At 44.2% G+C, this 14,419-nt stretch overlaps 1 protein-coding gene across 1 annotated transcript; it reads right to left on the reverse strand.

Annotated features, from left to right (window-relative positions):
• Positions 1 to 7,658: 7,658 nt before the first annotated feature.
• Positions 7,659 to 10,466, reverse strand: LOC116842324 (protein atonal). Its single transcript, XM_032811369.1, has one exon. It carries the CDS (start codon positions 10,163 to 10,165, stop codon positions 9,329 to 9,331), a length of 837 nt encoding a protein of 278 aa, XP_032667260.1. The 5' UTR covers positions 10,166 to 10,466; the 3' UTR covers positions 7,659 to 9,328.
• Positions 10,467 to 14,419: the final 3,953 nt, after the last annotated feature.

Here is a 14,419-nt window from a genome sequence, read left to right on the forward strand (position 1 = left end):
GTGAAATATTCAATAATAATAGATTAATAATAGGTTAGAATAATTGTTTTTTACTTTTGAATATTTTATAAATACATGATACCTTTTCATAATTTAATTTAGTGCTTCTAATTTTTCTAACAACTCATTGTAACAACTCATTGATTCGTAATATTATTGTTATATATTTTACGAAACTATGTTACCTGATATTGTTAATTCTTATACATATACTATCCGCTATGCTGTTCTAACTCTACTCTACTCGATTTATCGGACAGTATTGAGTTGTCATAAATCATGAAAATACTAGATGCTTGTGCCTATCACATTTTTCGGCCCTAGTGAAACTAACTCGTACTAACTCCAACTCGAATTATTGTAAACACCCTGTATCTGCTAGAGATGGGCGATACCGATACCGATTATAGCTTATAATCGATTATTTCGATGTCCCATCTCTATTTGCGATATCTTCAGGATATTACAAAACAGAATACACCGTTAACAAGATCATGGCGGACATTAAAAAAAAGTTGCCTCTATCATGCTTATATAATCAATCACAACAATTGGTTGAGAAGCTGTAACTTTGAAATTCTAAAATACAGGGTATCTAGCCCCGGTCTCCCCTACATAATAATGAAATCCCCTGTATTGACACTTCTCTCATTAACAAGAATGTCGACGCACTAACAATATCGAGTTATGTACGACTGAGAAATAAGAAACAAAGCCTGTCGACAGATAACAACAAGACACTTTTTATACTCATGTAATAACGGATAATTGTGGCAAAATAATTGGATTAAAATAAAGTGCAAGTAACGAAGTAACGGAGTCGTAGTCGAATGGATCTCACCCCGACGAGACAAAGTCACGGGCCGCGATCGCGTCGGTGTGAATCGCGTAGTGCCGGCGAAATACTCGCGAGTCAGGCCTCTCCGAAGAGGAAGCAACGCCGATCAATTACGCCAAAAAAGTCCCGCTTTTCTCAACAATGCCCGCGCAAACACGACGGCACTCCGACCCCGCGCAACGAATAGCAAACATAATGACGAGGGTTAGCGCTCTGGCCGGTGTTTGATTAAACGGGATTAATGTCCCTGGGGCGGTCTCGAGTGGCCAAGAGGGGGAATGAGACGCATGGGCGCGTGTCGCGCGTGCCTCCCCGAAGTCGCCGGGACTCTTTGCCACCCTTTTGCCACCCCGCTTGCGCGTGGGCCACTCGAGAGGGAGAAAGAGAGAGAAAGAGAGCTCCTTCAGCCGACCCTTCGGTACGCGCTGCGGCTCGGAAGCCCGTTCCGCGCGGAACCGGGAGAAAGGATCGCCGAACCGTAGCTCGATCGCATTAAGCGGATTTCACTCGGCCTCGAAACAGATCGTGCAAACAAACCGCTCCACCGGCGACGCCGTCGCCGACTCGTTTTCCAGCACGGTGCATCGTGCATGGCGTAACGTCGATTGACGATCAGAGTGCCATGGGAAGGATGTTGATCTCCGACGAGTAGGTGTCCCCTGGGAGGCCGGGAACGCAAACTCGCCTTTACGTTCGGTTGAGTTTTAATTTTCCCTAACGACCGTTCCGCCGACGCAACGATTACTTTCTTTCGACGGAGACATGAGAAATATTGATTCATAATTTTTTGATCGGTTTATGTGATGCCATTATGATCGAAAGTAGCCGATTAAATTTAATCGGATATAAAAATTAATAAGAATTTGATCGGAAATATATGTTTGTTAATTTTTTATCGAATCATTGTTTTAGTGCATGCTTTAAATATTTCAGAAAAATTGTATTTCAATGCATTTTGTCTCGATCTCCAGTTTTTGGGATTATAGCTGTTCAGCCTCTCAAATTTCGGGATTTCGCAAACTCGCCTTTACGTTCGATTGAGTTTTAATTTTCCCTAACGACCGTTCCGCCGACGCAACGATTACTTTCTTTCGACGGAGACATGAGAAATATTGATTCATAATTTTTTGATCGGTTTATGTGATGCTATTATGATCGAAAGTAGCCGATTAAATTTAATCGGATATCCTGATCGGATATAAAAATTAATAGGAATTTGATCGGAAATATATGTTTGTTAATTTTTTATCGAATCATTTTTTTAGTGCATGCTTTAAATATTTCAGAAAAATTGTATTTCAATGCATTTTGTCTCGATCTCCAGTTTTCGGGATTGTAGCTGTTCAGCCTCTCAAATTTCGGGATTTCGATTTTTCTTCCGCGAGTTGTTACTGCAGAATCCGTTGCTGTGCGCGAAAGTGTCCCTTAAAAGTAATCGGGGCTGACTTTTTTCAAAAATCATATATCTTTCATCGCATAGAAGCAATTCACGAATAAGGGGATTAAACAGCCGCGGGCTATTGTAGGGCAAGATTCTTGGAGGGTGAGATCCCGAGTACACGGCGTCAAATGCGTCCCGGGGAATGATCGCAGGTACAGGATGCTACGTCGATTTACGATTTGAGACGCGCGAGCGCAGGATCATCGATGCGCTCACAATGGGCGGTCGTGTTGCTCATTGCCTTCTCCAGGATCGAGCTGTCCGTCTACCTGCGTCTATAATCCGGAAGCGTTCGCGGGAGCACGCACGCACGCAGGCAGGCACGTAACATCGTAGAGATATTGTGTCGTGGGATCGCGGCGCGATCGTACACCTCGTGTGCCAAAGATCGCTCTCTCTCTCCGGATCTGTTTTCCTTTCTTCTTAGACAATATCCCCGATCGACTTCCGTCGGACCACCTTGACTGGCCGAGATACATGGCGACATCGAAGCGTTCGCGAGAAACACTCGTCGAGGAATGGTATGTCGTTTTCAGCTTCAAACTTAATCTACAATGTGCTCTTTGCTTTTTGCTTCTTATTTTCTGGTTTTCTAGTTTAAGTTTCCACAATCCACAATATGTTCTTTGTTTCCTGTTTCTTTCTTTCTCTTTATCTCTTTCTGACTCAAACCTTAAGCCTTAACTTAGAGAAAGACAGAGAACAAGAAATAGGAAGCAAAGAGCACATTGTAGATTAAATTTTTAAATTTGATCCTGTTTCTTCGTGCTCTGTCTTTTTCTGATTTAAGATTTGAGTTGGAAAGAGATAAAGAGAAAGAAAGAGGAAGCAAAGAACACATTGTAAATCAGGCTTTAAAATAAAAGGACGGATGTCTGAACACGTACTAAAAAGATCTTCGAAACTTGGCGAAAGCAGTATTAACTTCTTGTAATAATATATTATTTCTTGAATGACAAACTAAGAGAAAACTAAGAGAAGATAAGAAACAATAAATATTTATTCGATAGATACTAACAATACTTACTTTTAATATAAAACCTTTTTCAAATAAAAAAATATACATTTTTTTTTTAATCTTAAGAAAATTTTACTATACATTTTTATACATTTATAATTATTTATAAATAATTATCGTCGATTTTTAGACGCGAAACGTCGCTTTTAAGGCTCAGTTTATAAATTTATCTATCCATGTGCATTCTGTATGCAAGATAAAAATATTGTCCCTGAGGACGAGCTCGATGTTCTCGGACGAGCTCATCGAATGCATTATGCGGCAGACTCGAATTTGAACGGGCGGAGGCACGTTGTGTGCGCGAGCTGGTCGCGCGAGCGAAGAGCAGCGAATGTCGTCGGCGAAGAGCGATTGATTTATGTTGCAGTCTGCGCTGCGAGTAATTCCGTTGCGGCGGGTGCATAAGTAGACGTGCACTCTGCTCGCCGTTTCCCTCTGATCGTCTTGTCCACGTGGCCAAATTTCATTCCGCCACGTGTCTCAGTGTCTTCACTTAAATCAATTAAAGACGCAGACACAATAAAAGGAAGGAAGGTTACTATCCTTAGTGAGCACTGCAATATTGCGCGTGAGAAACTGCTCTCGATAATGTAACAAAACATCTTATAAATTAATATTTAAGGATAGAGAAATGTATGCATATCATGTAATAATAGATACTTACAGTAGAAATACCCAGATAGCCAAACTTGCGCGAGCAGATTTCGAGCAGAGCTTGCTATCAACTTTTGATGACAAATAGATAACAAATTTGATGCAGGATCTGTTATATCAAATCTTGCTGCCAAATTGCCGCTAGATATGCGACAGAGCTTGTTGTCGGATAATTGCTGCAGATTTGCAGCAAAGACCGCGCAGAGCTTGTAGCGATTTGACGGCAGATTGGCGACAGAACCACGCAGACCTTGCTGCGCTGCAAGCTTTGCGCGGTTTTTGCTGCAAATTTGGCACCAATTGCCCGACAGCAAGATCTGTCAAAACCGTAGCCTAATGTAGACACAGATGGCTATGGTTTTGCTGTGGGTTTTTCATCAAACTTGCTGCCAATCTGCGCGCAGTCTGCGCTCAATTTGCTTACTGGATTATTTTTATCAAAATAATTAAAAATTTTGATTTTTTTTTTGGACTAATTTTTGGCAATTTGCTTACTACTATTTCAGTATACTGAAATGTAGAACATCTAGCCCCGGTCCTCTCTATTTCCGCCGTCGCGATCCTACGATTCCGGTCACTCACCGCCTTCATAAATTACCGTTTAACCGACGGGAGCGCCGGACTGTCCCCGCGGAGGGCAAAGGACGACGAGGACGGAGACACAGGTGCTGCGTGCGCGGGCTGCCGAATGCGCACGGCCACCGGGACAAATTTTGGGCCGGGCGAATCGTATTTATCGCACGATCCGGTCGCGAGATTGCATTATCCCGATGCTTATAATGCGTTACTCGCCTCTCGACCCTCCTTCCAGTCCCCTCCCCCTGCCCTCGCTGCCAGTTGCGGGGAGTGCCGTGACGCCGAGGACCAAAGTATTCGGCTGCGTATGCGCGCGTTAGGCCGTCTCTCAAATAAAGCAATCTCCAAGATCAGACAACGACGCGGCGGCGTTTGTCCCTTTATCCTCCCCCTCCCCCTTACCCCGCCCCCGGCCGATCGGCCGCTCCAAGGCCCTCAGCGCGCAACCCTTCCCATACGGACGAGACCGCGAAGTACCCCGAAAGTAGCCACTGGCCCGCTGGGCTGGTGGAGTCCCCTTTGTCAGAACGGAGCCTGCTGACAAAGCGAAGGTGGTAGTCGACTCGCAGAATTAATCGCCTCGGGAAATATTTACGTTCTCTCGTCCAAAACGACCTGTCCCCGCCTCCACCTCGGCACAACCGACCGTGCCCGTCGGTGTATTCCCTCCTCCGCGGTGAGGCCCCGCCGTCCTCCTCAGGAGGTAGCGTCGTTACTTAGACGTGAGTCCCCTCCTCTTCGGGCATGCGTAACAGGATGTGTAACGTGAATGTGACATCAGTAGAGTAATTCGTAATCAGTACGTAATTCGATTACTGAGAAGTACTGTATGTGGCCCCTTTCTCGGATTTTCTTAAAGAGTTATTCACAAATTTTTGGAAAACTGTGACGAAAATCTCCATTCAAAATCGTTCCATTTCTCCTCCAGCGATATTTGGGAAACTCCTTCTGTTGTACATGCAAGATCCAGTGTTAAAGAGATTTTTTAAATAATCTCTTTAATATACGTTTTTTAATAATCTAATATTTTTTAATAATCTTTTTAATACTCTTTTTCTAATCTCTTTAATACATTGATTAATAAATTTTTTCTCAGTACATATTCTCTCTTATCATTTGTCTACTTGCGGAAGAAAATTTGTGAAAGGTTAGAAAACTATTTCTTCCTACCGCGCGATGATAAAGCGACTGACAACTCGAAGCGCGAATGTTCTCAGGTGAAGACGGGAGATGTTGCTGTACAAGTTAGCACTTGGGATCTACTTTTCTCGCCGTTCTCGTGGTCGAGAAGGTAGCTCGCCGGATGTGTCCTGACGGAGCCGAAGTTTGCTCTACCCCCAAATAGCGCTAAATGCGAAAGGGCCAGGGGACTTCTGTGGTCTATTGTCGCTCGGAAACACGTGGCGGTTTATGGCTCCTCAGCGATATTTACTCAGCCACACCGCGACCTCTCCTCTGCGGCATCGTCGTGTGCGTCTCGGAGAATTTTGTACTCGCCGCCGCAACGGTGAGGACTGCTTTTCCAGCAGTACGGTACAAGTAGCCTCGCAGATAACGAGAGGGGAATGGTAGGGACGGAGCGGCGGGCGGTTATCCTCCCTTAAATAAATCCTGAACGATTCTCCGGGCAATTGCAGGTGTCACGGAGGAGTCGTAAGCGTGCGCGCTCCTCGCTTCGCAGCGGCCGGCCACGCCAAGATTTACGCAGTGCCGTAATTCGCCGGGAAAAACGATAGGTGCGAATGAAATAAAGGGGAAAGCTGGAGTGAGCGAGTACCCGCGCTGACATTTTCTGCACGCTGCGGGCGGCTTCTATGCCAGGTCGTTACCAGAGACACACTTGCGTCTTCCGCTCGGCTCGCTCGCGAACAATTTCGCAAAAGCCTGGCAGCCTTGCTGTCCCCGTTGCTCGGAGTGTAACATGCGTTTCGAGTTCCGTGATTCTGCAAATAATATGCAGGCTGTGCATGGAGTCAGGTGATACAGAGAAAGCGCGGCCTGAATGCCGGCAACGCCGTCGATAAACATTAATCATCATTAGCATAAATCTAATCCTCGAGGCTGTTTTATATAGGATTATCGCGCGGGAAGTTTTCTATCGTTAGCTTAATTAGGACAGGCAACACGTTGGCGGATATCACCTTTGCGCGTTAACGCGATATGTCGAACTCGTAAGGAGAAATTATTGCAATCTATATGTATAAGATAGAATGTATGTCTGTCTGCTGTCTGTGTGTTCCCTACACACTCCTAAACCCGATCTAGGCCAAATTTTGCATACTCGCACGGAAAAAAAAATTTGGTTGAATTAACCAAATATCTGGTCGAATATGAACGATCCGGAAATACCGATTAAAGTAACCCGAATTCTGTTTAAGTCAACCAAAAATCTTGTTAACTTAAACAGAATTCGGTGCACTTCAATCGGAATTTTTGGATCGTTTATATTCGACCAGATATTTGGTTAATTCAACCAAACCTTTTTTTCCGTGCGGGAAGAAAAGGTTCATATATAATCATCTAAAATGATGGAGATTGTCGAAATTTCTGTTGCGCGTTGTTAGTTCGATTAACTTTCTGTATCATACGTACATATTATAGGTTTACCTTATATCTGGTCGAGCGCTAGTGTCTCCTCAAATGAAAATTTCACGAAAAGAGATAATATGCCGAAAATATACAGAGCGCGCAAGATGGGCGAAGAGTAGGGTGAAGAGGGGAAGAGTCATCGTCGAAGGAAGAAGTCTGCAAGTTCTCAAATTGCGATGAAACCGGGCACCGACGCGTCGCGCGGGTTTCGTGTAACGACCGGACCACCGATGGTGGTGCTCCTCTCTCTCTTCTTCGACGGATATTTATCCAGTCTTCGACCCCGAATTCGCGCCGCTAAATTCGTGTGCTTCGAGAAATTACGTAGAAATGCATTGGAAAGTGCATCGAGATAATCGACGTCGAAATATCGACAATGATGCGCGAGATTGTAACAAAAGAAAGAGAGAAAGAGAAAGAACGAGGTAAGAAATGTCAGTTCGTCGAATTTACATTTAAAACGACATTCAACGAGGACGAGAACTTCTTCGACGAAATTTTGAGTTGTGGGATGTTTCAAGCACAATGACAGACACAAACACTCGCAATTATGATAAAATAATTTTATTTCGTAAAATATACATCGCGCTTCAGTCTCGCAGTATACGCTGCTACGATTTCGTCGTATTAAAAATAAATTATAGTATACACACAGAGTTCAGCGCGAGAGATATGATACAGTGCTTAGACTAACCAACTCGGCAAATGCTATGTTACAAAATTTACAGTCTTACACGATGTAACAAAGACGTAAGATTATAGAACGCTTATGTACAAGATCTATTTACACGTATATTGCTAATACTCTATACGAGATCGCAGTAATCCGCAGTCATTACATCTCGCGATATCTACAATAGCAGAGTTTCTGCATGTATTAAAAGCGTATTTCTATGTATAATCAATGAAATCTGATGGCAGTGAGAACATCACTGGTCAAGTTTACGTCGTGAATTCCATTGCGACCAGCAGTAAACCATATTGTATGCGTAAAGAGTACCAATACGATATTGGGATTGCATTCCAAAACGATCTTTTTGAGGAAAATTTTACTCAAAACTCTATAGTATGTGTAATGTGAACTCTAAGGTATTGAGCAAAAATCTTCCTCAAAAAGTTTACCTTTCTTCAAAAAGTGACCTTTTGGAATGCAACCTAGAAAAAATTACATCAAAAAGAGATTGGTCGACACGGCAGATTAAGAAGCACTCTTCGCTGCTTCTTATCGACTTAAACGATTACAGAATGAATGTTTTGTCGAGTTTACCGGCTACAGGTACGAATTGTACTTATTTGTTGCAAAAGGCACATCTTCAGACGCTACGATATCTTACAACTGCGGCGTATACATTCGAATAAATATAAATATTATTCAGGCATTTCTCTGAAACGTGAGAACTCACTCTGCGAGCTTTGACGATCGAGCATCTCTCGTTCCCGTTGACAGTGCCAAGTCAATTTCCGCGACTTGTTTATCTTCGGTTATCGCCGCGATATCTCTTCGCACAGAGGGAACTCTACTAAATACCTTCAATCTCGTGTACACATATTTTGTGCTATTAATTTTGAGGAGAGTCGCGGCAACTCGGCCACATTATATGATAAAGGTCGACTTTACAGTAGTAGTTTAGAATCAACTTCCACCAACTGATCAAATCATGATACAAAAATATGTAGATATGATGTCTCAAAGTGAAAATACTTCAGCCAGAAGAAGAAGGTATTATTGGAGTTGTTTGTATAACATCAAAAACCGATTTTTCTTGATAGTAGTTTAACCTTAGATTTAATTTCAAACTCTGAGAACTCCAATTTTTCAATCAGTAGTTCAAACTTAGATTCAAGTTACGTTGTCTATAATGATTGATTTCTCAATAATAATTCAAACTTAGATTCGAGTTCAAACTTTACAACAGTCAATTTTTAATAGTAGTTCGAAACTCGGACTCAGACTGTTGAACTGCATAAAAACCGAATTTTCACAATAGCAGTTCAAATTTAGATTATTAAATTATAAGATTACAGCTCCAAGTTTGAACTCGATTCTAACAATGAGGTATTTACGCAGAGAGTTTAGTCAAATTTAAATTAAAAAATCGAAGTTTAAACTACTGATCGAAAAATCGGCCCTGATAATACGTTTTGTGTGTTTGAAGCCTCGCGAGCTTACCGACTTTCAGAGAGCGAGCTTGCGCACTCGTCGCCTTCGTGCTCACTGCAGCAGGTCGTAAAGCGCGGTTATGTAGGACTGAGCCATCTGCAGCGTCTCATATTTCGATAACTGTCTGTCATTTCCCAGGGAAGGCAGATAAGTGCGCAGTCTGTCGAACGCCTTGTTCAGGTTCTGCATCCGCCTCCTCTCCCTGGCGTTGGCGGCTAGCCGGCGCTTCCTGACGATGGTGGAATTGACGTACTTGCCTCTCCTGCGGGTGTCGCGCGCGTCGGCGACGGCGGCGTGCGGCCCGTCGCCGGCCTCCGGATGGTCCGCCCCGTCGCTGATCTCCGTGTCCTCCTCGCTGTCGCCGTCCATCGTCCGGTCGGACAGGCCGCTGCTGATGACGCTGCCGCGACAGGACTGCGTCTTGTCGGCGTCTCCGTCGGCGTCCGCGCCGATATCCGCGGCGTCGCGCTCGCCATCCAAGTTGATGATCTCCTCGGCCAGGTCCATCGTGTCGACGCGCATCCGAGGCTTGCTGCCGAGGCCAGGCGTCGCCGAGACGTTCCTCTTGTTCACGCTCCTCTTGTCCTTGACTGAGCCCAGCAGACGATACGTCGCCGGAGGCGCGTTGATCGTCTCCGGTTCTGAAGAGATCGACAACGTCGTGGCTGGGCTGACGGAGCGCAAACTGGCGGAGGGGCTCGGGGTGTGCCAGCCGTCGCTGCAGTTGCTGTCGTAGACGAGGCATTGCGGCACGGCGAGGGTACTGACGGGCGGCAGGCCGGCCTTATCCTTCGTGTAATTCGGCAGGTCCAGGTACACGCAGCCCGCGAGCTCGTCCTCCCGCGGCGGGAACATGTATCCGTAACGAAACATCTCCTGCAGTTCCATTGCGGCTGCCAAGAGACCGGCCGTCTCGCTCGTCTGGGACACGGCGAGTTCCGCGCACGACGATGATTCCGCTCCCGCTCTGCGTTGCTCCTCTCTCACTGAAACCGCACTTCAACAACCGACTACTCAAGCCTGCCTTCTCCCTTCGGAACTTCGAAGACCAGCCTCGTCCCCTTGACGAAGCGAGGACCACGACCAGGTACTATGATTGTACTACAAGAGGAGCGCGATGTCCGAGGTACTCTGCGTGTGGCTGAGATACGGTGAGATACGAAAACACAGACGATCGAGCCGAGCCGAGCCTCGGGGTGGTTCTGAAGTCGGGTGGAACGGCGCCGGGAGATTTATGCGTTCGCGGAGCGAGGCACCCTCGCGTAGCACGTGCCGCGGTACCAATCGCCGTCGAGCGCGACTCCCCACTCTGTGGGACAGCTCGGGGCCCGGAGTCGAAGCCAGGTACGGGGTACGCGAGCAGGGGCCGCAACAGGTGGCCCGGCGCCTCCGTCATACACGATCTCGCATATGGAACCGCGTAGCCATTACGTGGCCCTTTAGGCGCTACGTACGCGCGCACACGAACGCGACGATGGTACGACGACGATGATGACGACGACTACGGGGCTCCCTCCTCGTAATAATGCTCGCTACCTGCTGTCGAGGCACTCGCTCGCTCTATGCCCGATATGTTCTCGAGAGCCACCCCAGGCGCAACACCGGAAAATCGTCTTGACGTATGCTTGGCTCATCGGAATAGTCGACCAGATCGTGGCGCAAGCGCTTATAAGAGTTTCACACTTCCACCATTGCCAGTTGGCATATATGTGCGTAAATTTTATTTGATTTAATTTCATTTAGTATGGTTGCCGCAACCATATTAATTTGATTTATTTGATTTTAATTTGATTTAATTTAATTTCATTTAATTTCAGCCAGAGAGAAAATGTGCTTGATCGATTGGAATTGTCGTCCAAATCATGGAAGAAGAGTTCCACGCTTACACACTTAAATATTGAAGGGTCAAATTTAAACCAATTTCTTGAGTTAAATAATATTTAGTTATCTTTAACTATCATGTGTGTCAAAATTTATTATTTTAACACAAAACATGTGTTTAAAAAAACAAACACATCTAATCAATCCATTTAAAACAATATTGTCATTTTTTACTAAAACAAAGGTTACATTAACGTGCACATAATAAAAAATAAATTTTAGTCAAATTTAATACATTTCTTAAGTTAAATTATTTAACTCCATTACATTAGTTAAATTAACGACATATTTAGTAGGAGCAGTGGCGACTTATAGGAATGGTTAAAAATAACTCAAATTGAGTATAATTTGACACTACAGATTTAACAGTGCATTATTGCTGTTTGGCACATATATACAAGATGTTAAAAAGAAGCATTCAGCAATCATACGATAGATAGTATGCACTATACTGAGGCCTTAGTAAACATAGATTGAAAACTCAATCATTTTTTAGACATAAATAAGTTTGTATATTAGTATCATGACTGACTTATTGACATTTATGTGTTGCATTCGACATGAAGATTATTTCAGTGTTTACAACCCTTATAGAAATATCATACTAAGAATCATTGATAATTACTTATTATCCAGTATTTTTAATACTGAAAATAAGTAATTATCAATGATTCTTAGTATGATATTTCTATAAGGGAAACTGAATATATCCTTACTCAATTTCCGTACATACTTCAGAATTTCACCAGCAATCGATTAATTGTCATTATATACAACCGGCAATATTGTGGCTGTTTGATGATTACACAGTTTACATGGAAGGAAGATATATGGAACATTTTCCGTACAATATCACGAGGTAGAAGTTTGGAAAGATTATTCTCTCTTTTCACGTCGCATGTAAAAGCTGATATGTCATGATACAAAACATACAAAATTGTTTATATTCCCGGCTTATTGTATTATTTGAATTTAAAAACGAATCTTATCCTTTGGGCACACCTCTCCTCACGCATACTTCTAAGAGAAAACGCTTCGTCCTCTTGTCTACCCCAGAAGTTCCTCTTTCGGAATGCATCTTGATGTGCATTCGTGCGCCACAAGATCGAAAAAGACCCGCGGCCCCTCTCCCGAGATAGCAACGGATAGTATCTGCAGAAAGGGTGCAAATACTTTAAGGTCCGTAAGGTCCAGTTACATCTTTACTCGCTCAATTAGCGAAAACAGGTAGGATAAAGTTTGCGGCGGCCGCGACGGTGGTCCCGTGGCAATCCGATCTCTGTCATTCCCCGTTCCGAGCGTGTTGGATTTCAGGATCGCCTCACAGCCGCCCGAAAATTCTGCCTAAGTAGCGGAACGATAATCTTCTACTTAAAAATCTTCCGTATCTTCAACGAGAACGCCCGTGCGAAACGCGCTACCTGCGACTCGAGGCGCGTCCACCAGCGCTTCGCGCGTGTTCCGAGCCGTCGCGAGAAGATTAGAAGGCCAGAGGGAGAAACTAGACGAGGTAAAGGGAGACTAACCCATCAGCAAAACAAGCAAATTGAAGCAAGGATCAGACGTAAATATTTGGCCGACAATATTAATTTTGTTGCGACCACGCGCCGCCGGAAGATGCGCGAACGAAGGCGCGACAACTCTCTAATGTAAGTCGGCAACTTTTATGAAGCCAAAGGGATTATTCTCTCCTGATAATCCGCTTCTAATAAAGCGGAAATAACAAAATAAATAAACATCGATACTTCGATGTAGACGCGAGACGACGAGACGATCGCGGTATTCAACGAAGAATTCACGAAGAAAAAAGGAAGAAGTATTCTTCTCGCGAGTAGCTTATTGTATGAGGTGCATCGATACCAGGTGCTGTGAGATTTTTCTCGCACCGCGTTCCCCATTTTCTCCAATATCCCGCGCGATATTCTCGCTTTTTTTCCGTTCATCAGGCGCAATTTAAAAATTGATCGCTTTCATCTATTATCATCTCGTTCCAGGATGGAATTGTGGTGGAACCAATAATTAGGACGGCGAAGCGCAAGTCTGGCCTACCTGCCTGCCCTTGCCCTATCCACATATATATATATATATATACATACATATATATATACATATATATATACCTGCACCTCTTATATCTTTCTATCTACCTGCCCAAAACATCGGAGTTGCGCGCGCTCAACCCACTCATTCTAGGCTTCTCGACTTGCCAGAAACTTGTCGGCGCAATCAGAACGAACGAGATAACGCGCTCGTCGAGACGGACAGCTTCTCTGGAAAATCGAAATCATATGGCTCATTATTCGGCGATATAAACTGGTCAGAACGCATGACGACGTAAATGTTACCGAAGAGACATTTCGCTTAACACTAGAATGCCTGATGGAGTCATCTTGACTGTTTCAAGATCTTGTTGTTGCCATTTCTGTTCCTCGTGTGTGTGGTTTAGGGAAACAATCTCTCGTAATTTTTAATTATACTCAAAGTAAAACACGCTGACATTGTGATGAATTACAATATTTTATGATTTACCTTGGATATCCGAAAAGAAAGTCGTTTTGAGAGAGTTTTGACTTTTTATTTAATCGTAAATATAATAAAAACAGTATACAAACTGTTACTTGAAATTTTGCTTTCTCAGGCCCGATTTTATATTTTATTCTGTGTACATTCATCAGTCTCTTTGTATTAATTGTAGAAGACAAGTAAGTAATAATTATAATGCTTTAGTGTTAATTCGGAAAATGGATTGCGAAAATACGTGAAACAACGTGCTGAAAGATCCAAAGGATGCAAAGAGAGCACACTCGCCGGTACTGAGGCCAAGTACAATTCGGTTTATCATTGACCATCAAAAGAAAACTTGAGAAACATGAAGCGACGCGGTCAGGTAGAAGCGGAAAACTCCGGCAGACATATATTAGCTGCCCGTGTAAACGACGACGATAAATTTCGGGGACACAGGGAGCGTGGGACAGGGATCACACGCGGATCCTTGCGTACGATCAGCTCGGGGAAAGGAATCGTGGGGCGAACAGCGAAAGAGGGAAGAGAGAAGTAACGAAGGTAGAGAAACCGCGCGCGAGACGGTCCGGGTGGGTCCGCCATCGGGATACGCCCTGGGCGTGATTCGAGTAATTAAATACAAAGTGAACTCATTTGTGGAGCTCGGTGGCAAATAACATGTTACCCGGCAACTAGCGATAATTTATGAGAGCGCCGTATGACGGGATCCAGCCGGCCCTCCGCGAAGATCCCCTCCCC

The sequence above is a fragment of the Odontomachus brunneus genome, unplaced genomic scaffold, assembly GCF_010583005.1.
Source record: "Odontomachus brunneus isolate Ranch 3 - 2012 unplaced genomic scaffold, Obru_v1 Obru_scaffold_024, whole genome shotgun sequence".
Classification (NCBI taxonomy): Eukaryota; Metazoa; Arthropoda; class Insecta; order Hymenoptera; family Formicidae; genus Odontomachus; species Odontomachus brunneus.

Coding starts and splice junctions, on each gene's coding strand:
- LOC116842324 (XM_032811369.1), bottom strand. CDS start 10,165: ATGGAACTGCAGGAGATGTTTCGTTACGGATACATGTTCCCGCCGCGG.